General features: G+C 38.7%; 1 protein-coding gene and 1 non-coding gene across 2 annotated transcripts; one reads left to right on the top strand and one right to left on the bottom strand.

Annotated features, from left to right (window-relative positions):
• Positions 1 to 5,221: 5,221 nt before the first annotated feature.
• On the bottom strand, positions 5,222 to 7,043 carry LOC141679397 (uncharacterized). Its single transcript, XM_074485899.1, has 4 exons — positions 6,644 to 7,043; positions 5,937 to 6,545; positions 5,652 to 5,834; positions 5,222 to 5,502 (listed from the first exon to the last, which is right to left on the bottom strand). Exons 1-4 carry the CDS (start codon positions 7,041 to 7,043, stop codon positions 5,222 to 5,224), a joined length of 1,473 nt encoding a protein of 490 aa, XP_074342000.1.
• A 58-nt stretch (positions 7,044 to 7,101) lies between these two features.
• Positions 7,102 to 7,208, top strand: LOC141681623 (small nucleolar RNA R71). The gene has a single exon (XR_012559050.1). It is a non-coding gene; the product is annotated as a small nucleolar RNA R71 (small nucleolar RNA).
• The last annotated feature ends 2,375 nt before the right edge of the window (positions 7,209 to 9,583 follow it).

Below are 9,583 nucleotides of genomic sequence, written 5' to 3'. Positions count from 1 at the left end.
CTAAACGTGATTAAAATAAAAGGAAGTTTTGAATAGTGTGCTGTGACAGAATGGTTTTAAAAAGAGATAGGTGACGGTGATTTTGGAAACTGGATAAAGAGACTGTTTTAATCCACCTATGTCGTGGAAGGTTTTGATCCACCTATGTCGTGGAATTTTGGAAAAAGGCAAAAAGGGAATTCATTTGATCTATTGGAGTTGCGTAAGAGGCCCGTTATTCGGTAACGACCCAGCATGTGGTTGCGTAAGTGGCTAATTGTATTGGGCATTCTGTTTAACCGATTAGTCCAGCGTGGGGGAAAGACCTAGCTAGTCTTTTCCCAAGTTCCGGAACACATTCTATTTCTGGATGGCTGCTAGTCGATGTCCGATGAGGGTAGACTGATCAGCTATCTTACCCGTTAAACGTCCAATAGATTTGATTGATTCAGTTTTGAAATTGATTAACAACTCAACTTATTGAAACAAATGATGTGAAAATGAAATAGCGTGCTAAGCTTTGATTCTGGTAATTATACACAGCACACGACTGGAATTGTTTTATATCAGAGCATGCTAGTTTTGATATCCAGTTTATACCTATTTTACATGTTTTTGGCAAGTTATGAATTTTGTTCCTATAGCTGCTTTACTTTAAACTGTTTTACTTGTTATTCACATAGTGGTGCTGCTGAGCAAGCAATTCCTCACCCTTGCAGAATGTTTTATATATGTATTGCAGATGCCTAGGAGATTCTTCTGTGGTAGTCAGGGCAGAGTTCCAGTTCTCGTCGTGTCAGATTCCTCTGAGATGGTTGTGTTGGACCAAGGGTGGTCTGTTGAGTTGCTGTGTTAAGTTAGCCGCGTCGAGATAATTGTTGTAAGTTGGTTTTTATTAGTTGTAACCTAAATCACACTTAAACCTGGCAAATGACTTGGTAAAGGGGTCGTGATTATGTATTATTAATGATTTGGATTGAATCATGATTGTTGATGACATCAACTCCTGACCCCGGGGTTGAGGCCGTCACATCCACAAATTAAAAGAAGCTGGGCAGACACTAATTATGTTTAGACCCTATATGTCTATAAGATTTGAAAACATAACAGTTTAAGAGCAAGTTATCCATTGAGATCACATATGGCAGCGTAAGATGGTTAAAATTACACTACGAATCATGCATGTTAAAACATCCATAAACCTATGCTCGCATGGGAAGTTCTAAACCCCTATATCCAATTTCGCATTCAATAGAGATTAACAATACAACTTAGTTGTTAGCTACGCATCCAAGAAGATTAGGCACAACCATACGAGGAAATCAATAATTCATCACACACTGAAAACTTTAAGGCAATCAACTAGTAAACTCCATAAATATATCCGTTAGAAGCCTACAATAACGATTAGTTCATAATCGAACAGCTCGTCATCATGGGTTTCGATGAAAACACGATAGTAAAAAGGTTCTGAATATAACAAGAGAATATTAAAGTATTAAGGTTTAGAAAACAAATCCGAAACAAGCATCCAAATTATCGCCTAATTAGAAGAATACAAAAAAATGACATAGAACTAAATCTTCTTCTTCTTAGTCGTCTTGTGTGCTTTTAGTTTTCCAGAGTTCTCCCTTTGTTCCTTCTTTTTTTAAATTCGCCTCCTTTTCTTTATTTATATGCTCCGGGTTGACTTGGCCGCTCAAAATATCCAAAACGTACTAAAATCGGGATTCTGTCTACCTGACCTAGCGCGGGCGCGCTTGTATGGAGTGTGGGCGAGTTCTGCTTCTGGAAAACAGGGCGCGGGCGCGCCTAAGTCAAGCGCGGGCACGCCTAAGTCAAGCGCGGGCGCGCCTAAGTCAAGCGCGGGCGCGCTTGGCTTCTGGAAAATTTTCTGCAGATTTCTTGTTTCTCGTTCTGATCTTCTCGCAAGCGCTCGCACTTCAATTCTTGATCTCTTATCAACATAAAAGCATATATAAGTCCATTCCTGCCTCCAACTAAAGCCCTGCACATACTCAACACAAAATACATTAAAAATACCACATACTTGAGGTTAAATCATCAACTTAAGTCGATATGAAGTATTCTAAATGGATATAAAATCCACTTATCATACCCCCAAACTTAAATCGATGCTTGTTCTCAAGCATAAACAGACTCGACAACTACTACTATTAATGCATGAATGCAACTAAATGAAAGAATGCAAATACATGACAATGCAAATATCCCCTCGAAATAACCATAACTAAATCAATAAGCCAATATCCCTAAGAATGCAATAACTCTAAACAGAGCTCGACTAAATTCAATGCACTAACTTACAAGCACAGAAGCGTGAGTGTGTGCTTTGCTTATCAGAAATACTTCAACACTAGATCAAAACCATATCTTATTCTTCGCCAAAACAGTCACAAGTTTATAAGTAGAATATACGCTTAACACATCACGACTCCAAAACACCTCCATCATCACTGGAGTTAGACAAAGATTTGTGCTACAACACTAAACACATCAACACAAATGCTTATTTAACCGTGCAATAGATGAGGCCCCGAAAGACTTATGCAATAATACCCATGTAGCGAGCGTTAGGTTAGCGGATCCCAGGCTGAACAAGCCTTAGGTCACTAGGCACAAAGTCCCCTAGAACTTAATTGCTCGAGTATTAAAGAGCTCACCCGTGGTCAATTCTGCATAATCAGATACTAACAATATTTTTTTCTTTTTTTTTAATTTTTTGGAATGAGTAAGTTTCGCTCCATCTCATCCAACCCTAAACTACTCATAAATATGAGCGGCCACTAGCCTTTTGACGACTAACTTTTATTAACAACTAGCAATGAAATCCCTGGTTTCCCCAATTTATATTTTAGTGCTCATTCGTCATCAAGGGAATAACAAGCATTCTAAATGCAAACAAGTGATTAAATTTTAACAACCAAACAAGTATGGCTCTGATCTAACCTAAAAGCACCCGATGAGACTTGTGAATAGGTTTTGCTTTTGGACATGCAAGTCAATTCATAAGAACTTAATCATCCCTCTAATCATCATCACAACACCCAAATCAACACCGACCTACAAACCGAAAATAGCTCATCCTACGGGATCATGCTATATACTATGCAAATGTAACTAAATGGACTCACATAATAAGCATGAACAATTATGCAAACAATTATGGCCTATATGAATAATTATGCAAAATTATGAATGAACTACCACTACACATGCAATATGATTCCTATATGAACACGACTCTACTACTACTAATCCTTAAATACCCCCAAACATAAAATATTCAATGACCCTATTAAAGGCAATAATAAGAATAGCAAGAGCATACCTAGCTGTCGGCAGGATCACCCTCCTCGGGTGGAGAATCAGGCGGCGGATATAATATGCTAGCTTCAAAAACCGACCAATCAACCTCGACACCAGTGGCTCAAAAAGCAGTACCTAGAGCCTATATCAAGTCCTCTGCGTTTGTTTTTTTTCTGAACAGTGGGCAAACGCGGGTGCACTGAAAGAGGGCACGGGCGCGCTGAGCTTCTGCAAAAAAAATTCACTTTTTTCTTATAAGCGACAATACTCCAAAAACGCATGGGTTTCCTCCCACGAAGCGCTTGTTTTCCGTCTTTAGCTTGACGTGAAACTTCTAAAATCAAGTTGTAGTAAGAACGACGATCACCGCCTTACGGTTCATTATATCTTTCCTGTCTTTGATTTCCAACTTGAATTCCTGAAGCAAGAGAATCCATCGAATCAATAGAGGTTTTGAATCTTTCTTCGAGACCAGATATCTAATAGCAGAATGATCAGTGTAAACCGTCACTTTTGTCCCAAGCAAGTAAGATCTGAATTTCTTGAACCCGTAAACAATTTCTAAAAGCTCCTTCTCCGTAGTAGTGTAATTCATCTGAGCACCATTAAGGGTTTTACTAGCATAATAAACCATATAGAAAATGTTCTTCTTTCTTTGACCAAGAACAGCTCCAACTGCAAAGTCGCTAGCATCACACATCATCTCGAAGGGATCATCCCAATCTGGTGCAGTAATAACAGGTGCTGTAGTCAAACTCTTTTTCAAACTCTCGAAAGCAGCTAAACAGTCTTCATCAAATTTGAAGGGAACATCCTTCTCCAATAAATTGTACAAGGGTTTAGAGATTTTGGAGAAGTCTTTAATGAATCACCGATAAAAACCTGCATGCCCAAGAAAACTGCGGATTCCTTTAACTGAGATTGGTGCAGGAAGATTTTCAATAGCCCCCACTATCATCTTATCCACTTCCAGCCCCTTGCTAGATACCTTATGCCCAAGAATGATACCCTGTTACACCATGAAGTGACATTTTTCCCAGTTAAGCACCAGATTGGTCTCAACACACCTTTTCAGCACCAAACCCAGGTTATGCAAGCACTCATCATAAGAAGACCCAAAAACAGAAAAGTCATCCATGAACACCTCCACATTAATACCAATCATGTCATAGAAAGGCCATCATGCATCTCTGAAAAGTAGCAGGTGCTCCACAGAGCCCGAAAGAAACTCGACTTGAAGTGAAAATGCCAAAAGGACAAGTAAAAGTGGTCTTGTCCTAATCTTTTGGGGTAATGCAAATCTGGTTATAGCCTGAGTACCCATCCAGAAGGCAATAATACTCATGACCAGCCAACCTGCCAAGCATTTGATCGATGAATGGAAGCGAAAAATGATCCTTCCTGGTGGCTTTATTCAGCTTTCAATAATCTATGTATACTCTTCATCCTGTGACTGTCCAAGTAGGGATGAGCTCATTCTTCTCGTTAGCCACAACTGTAATGCCTCCTTTCTTGGGCACACACTACGTGAACTGTCTGAAATATGATAAATGATCCCTGCATCTAGCCATTTAAGAATTTCTTTCTTCGTCACCTCTTTCATGATAGGATTGAGTCTTCTCTGATGTTCAACGGTAGGTTTACTTCCTTCAACAAGCAGAATTTTATGCATACAATAAGAAGGGCTGATTCACTTGATATTTGCTATAGTCCACCCGATTGCTGATTTAAACTCTCTCAAAATTCGTAAGTGCTTGTCTTTATCACTACCTGAAAGGTTAGATACAATAATAACAGGTGAAGTAGATGCATCACCTAAAAAAGCATACCTCAAGTGATCAGGCAGTGGTTTGAGCTCATATGTGAGAGCTTCTTCAATAGATGGTTTAAGACGCTCCTGAGAATTTTTCAACTATGCTAATCTAAGGGACTCGAATGGCAAATCCAACTTCCTCTTCCATGGAGATGCATTCAAAAACTGAAGTTGCTCAACCCCTTCTTTGACTTCATTATCAGATTCTCCTGTTAAGGCTCTCTCTAAGGTATCTGACCTTAGCAATTGATCAAGCTCCAAATTCACTACATAGTCGACCAGCTCTACCTTATAGCACTCCTCTTCATCTGTGGAGAATTTCATTGCGTTGAAGCCATTAAAACTGACATCCTGATCCTGAACCCTCATTATAAGTTCTCCTTTTACACATCGATCAAAGTTTGACCTGTAGCTAAGAATGGTCTTTCAAAGATAAAAGGAATCTTCTTATCCTCCTCAAATTCTAGGATGACAAAATCAGCAGGGAAGATGAGTTTATCCACCTTAACCAAGACATCCTCCACTATACCTCGCAGATAAGTGATGTACCGATTAGCCAGTTGTAAGGACATGTTTGTAGGTTTTGGATCAGGCAGACCAAGTTTCCTAAAGACAGACAATGGCATCAGATTGATGCTAGCTCCCAAGTCATACAAACACTTATCGAAAGATAACTCGCCAATTGTGCATGGTATCGTGAAGCTTCCTGGATCTTTCAGTTTTGGAGACAGTTTCTGTTACAGCACTGCACTGCACTCTTCCATTAGAGCAACGGTTTCCAACTCCTCAAGCTTCAACTTCCGAGATAGAATACCCTTCATGAACTTAGCATAGCTTGGCATCTGCTCTAGAGCTTCCGCAAAAGGTATGTTAATATGCAATTTCTTGAAAACCTCTAGAAACTTGGCAAATTGCTTGTCGAACTTTTGCTTCTGAAGTCTTTTAGGATATGGAGGAGGCGGATAGACCTGATTGTCTCCTGTATTCTGCTCAGGAATAGTGTGTTCAACAAAATTTTTCTTCATTTCCACTTTGCCATCCTTATAATAAGCTGCATCATCAACATTTACAATTTCTGGTACAGGGGCAGGCGCGGGCGCGCCTGTATAGAGCGCGGGCGCGCTTGGCTTCTGCCGAAAATTTTCCGATTCTGATTTTTGATGATTAGCGACCTTTCCAGACCTCAAAGTGATTGCTTTCAACTGTTCTTTAACTTCCCTCTTGCCTGGGTTAGCTTCCGTATCACTAGGAAGAGTTTCTTGTGGTCGATTCAGCAGCGCATTAGCAATATGTCCTATTTGATTCTCCAAAGTTTTGATCGAAACCGCTTGGATTTTACACATTAGCCTCAATTCCTCCAATTCAGATTTTTTATTAGAAAATTGTCGGCACTTCCATGAGATTGTTGTTGCATTACCGGTGGCTGAAATTGTTGCCTTGGTGCATACTGTTGTTGAAAACCAGGAGGGTTGAATGGCTTGGCTCCAAACTGCTGATACGGATGTTGTGGATGTTACATACCACTCTGATAATTGCTCCGGCTGAAATCAGGGTGGTTTCTGTTGTTAGGAAGATAAGTGGCAGGAACTGGTTGTTGTGGTCTCTGAAAATTGCTCACAAACTGAGCCGACTCACTAGATATAGCACATTGATTCATCGCATGTGCACCTGCACAAAGCTCATAAACACTTGCTATCTGATGAACTCCATACTTAGCCAGAGAATCCACTTTCATAGTCAACGTCTTTAGCTGAGCCATTATAGCCGTAGTCGTATCCACCTCCAGAATACCTGCTTCCTTGCCTTGTGGTAGTCTCTGAATTGGGTTTTTATAATCATTAGTGGCTATCATTTCAATTAGCTCATAAGCTTTCTCATAGCTCTTAGCCCATAAAGCTCCTCCTGATACTGCATCTAACATTGGTTTCGACTGTGCTCCCCGCCCGTGATAGAATCAATTAATTACCATCCAATTAGGCATTCCATGATGAAGACACTTCCTAAGCATCTCCTTGTGGTGCTCTCAAGCTTCACATGAAGATTCTCCCAACTGTTGTGCAAATTGAGTAAGAGCATTCCTGATTGCAGCTGTGTTTGCCATATGGAAGAATTTAGTAAGAAATTTCTGAGCAAGATCCTCCCATGTCGCAATAAAACCTGGTGGTAGAGAGTGCAACCAACTCTTAGCTTTATCCCTCAGAGAATATGGGAAAAGTCTCAGTTTCACGACATCTTCCGAAACACCGTTGAACTTGAAGGTGTCACAGATCTTGATGAAATCCCTAATGTGCATATTGGGATCTTCCATTGGAGCACCCCCAAACTGGACTGAATTCTGTACCATTTGAATCGTGTTAGGCTTGATTTGAAAGGTATTAGCTGCAATGGATGGTCTGACAATGCTAGACTGAATGTCATTGATTTTTGGTTGAGAATAATCTTTCAATGCTTTCGCTTCTGCAGTTGTTTCCCCCATTGCAATGATCACTTCCATTTCTACTTCTTTTAGTGTGTCCTTATGAGATTGAGAACGTGTTCGCATACACGCTCGATCGAATACCTGAACACAAAAACAAAGTAAAACTGGTAAGAGAAATAATTCTGAGTCAGTGAACTTTAACGACCACTGATGACAAGCACATAAACTAAATTTAACACCGATCCCCGGCAGCGGCGCCAAAAACTTGTTGGTACAAAAACACGCAAGTGTACGCAGTCACAAGTAGTATAAGATTAAGTTTAGTTCGTTCCCACAAATATTGGTTTAATTCATAATATGCACTTATGCAACAATGTATGATTATTATTTACTGCTAAGACAAGTATCAAATTGAGTTGATTATCTAAAGTAATTATGCTAGAATGAATTAACTACGAGATTAAAAATCAAGTTACTTAATTGAAATAAAACATGAGATTCTAACTTCATTAAATACTTCGTTCAAAGTTTATGCCTTTGATCATAGTATGTGATGGTTATGATAACTAATCAGACAACACGAAATTAGCACATGTTATCTTTCAATATACGTATATCATACTACTCAGCATCCACAAATTAAATAGAAGCCGGGCAGACACCAATTATGTTTTGTTAGTCCCTTAACAATTCAACAAGAATTACAGAAGGGGGGTTGAATAGAATTCTTGAAACTTTTTCTTAAATAAAATTGTTCTAACTTAAATATATATATCAGTGTGAATTGATTTACAGAGTGCGGAATAATAACTTCAATTGAATCAAAACACAAGTAACTAAAAACACAAGTCTTTAAAAACTTTCTGGTGGATTTGAATGTATCCACCAGAGATATATAATATATATCGAGAGAACTCTGTGTAGCAAAAAGCTCACAGCTGCTTACAAGTGTTGAACAACTAAGAGTGCAGAGAAATGCTAAGAATACAACTTACAAATGTTTCTCTCCTTGTATCTCAGTTAGTTATTATATTTGCTGCTTCTTGGTTTATATATCACCAAGATTACAAAGCAATAAGACAAGATAATAAAATAAAAACTATCAAGTCTAATACTATGCTACTTCATTACTCTATTCCAGCATCTTTGAATATCTTCATAATAGCATGGAAATGTCAATGCTTCTTTGTTCTCTAAAACCAAGTTGAATAGGCTTCCACATTCCATTTACATACACTCGACGCATGTGACTGTGTTGTCACTGTCAACAGATGTTTGAATTCTTCATCCGCCGGGTTCATGATCATCCGTCGAGTTCATGATCATCCGTCGGGTTGTCTAGTTGAGCATTCATCGAATGGCATTGTTGTTCATCCGTCGGGTAGCAATCTGACACTTGACTTCATTTCATTTATGCAGGATTCCAAGAAATCATCTATGTACAATTAATCAACCTATTCTGCAAATCTAGTTAAAGTCAACATGACTTGAGTACTATTTACGGAATCTAAACAATGTGTATGCAGAAATGTGCTACAGACTTATTGTTACATAAGCTACTCACTCGATGGATAATAAATCATCATCCGTCGGGACTATATTGAGTCATCCGTCAGGACTATAATCCTTATCCGTCGAGTGCTACATTTTTCACTAAGTAAAATCTACCAATGTGTTTTGTTAATGAAATCATCAAGTTCACAACATGTACATAACATGTTTAGACCCTATATGTCTATAAGATTTGAAAACATAACAGTTTAAGAGCAAGTTATCCATTGAGATCACATAGGGCAACGTAAGATGGTTAAAATTACACTACGAATCATGCATGTTAAAACATCCATAAACCTATGTTAGCATGACAAGTTCTAAACCCCTATATCCATTTTCACATTTAATAGAGATTAACAATACAACTTAGATGTTAGCTACGCATCCAAGAAGATTAAGCACAACCATACTAGGAAATCAATAATTTATCACACACTGAAAACTTTAAGGCAATCAACTACTAAAGTCCATAAATAAATTCGTTAGAA

This window comes from Apium graveolens, chromosome 8, assembly GCF_009905375.1.
Source record: "Apium graveolens cultivar Ventura chromosome 8, ASM990537v1, whole genome shotgun sequence".
Classification (NCBI taxonomy): Eukaryota; Viridiplantae; Streptophyta; class Magnoliopsida; order Apiales; family Apiaceae; genus Apium; species Apium graveolens.
Note: the sequence above shows the minus strand (reverse complement) of the source record. Positions and strands in the feature narration are given on the sequence as shown.

Bases quoted from the DNA above. Each gene is read 5' to 3' on its own strand.
- LOC141679397 (XM_074485899.1), bottom strand. From the start codon at position 7,043: ATGTTAGATGCAGTATCAGGAGGAGCTTTATGGGCTAAGAGCTATGAG. The intron at 5,835-5,936 runs GTATTCTATCTC...CAAAACTGAAAG, and splicing joins CTATGCTAAGTTCATGAAGG to ATCCAGGAAGCTTCACGATA. The intron at 5,503-5,651 runs GTATAGTGGAGG...GATGTGTAAAAG, and splicing joins GTACATCACTTATCTGCGAG to GAGAACTTATAATGAGGGTT.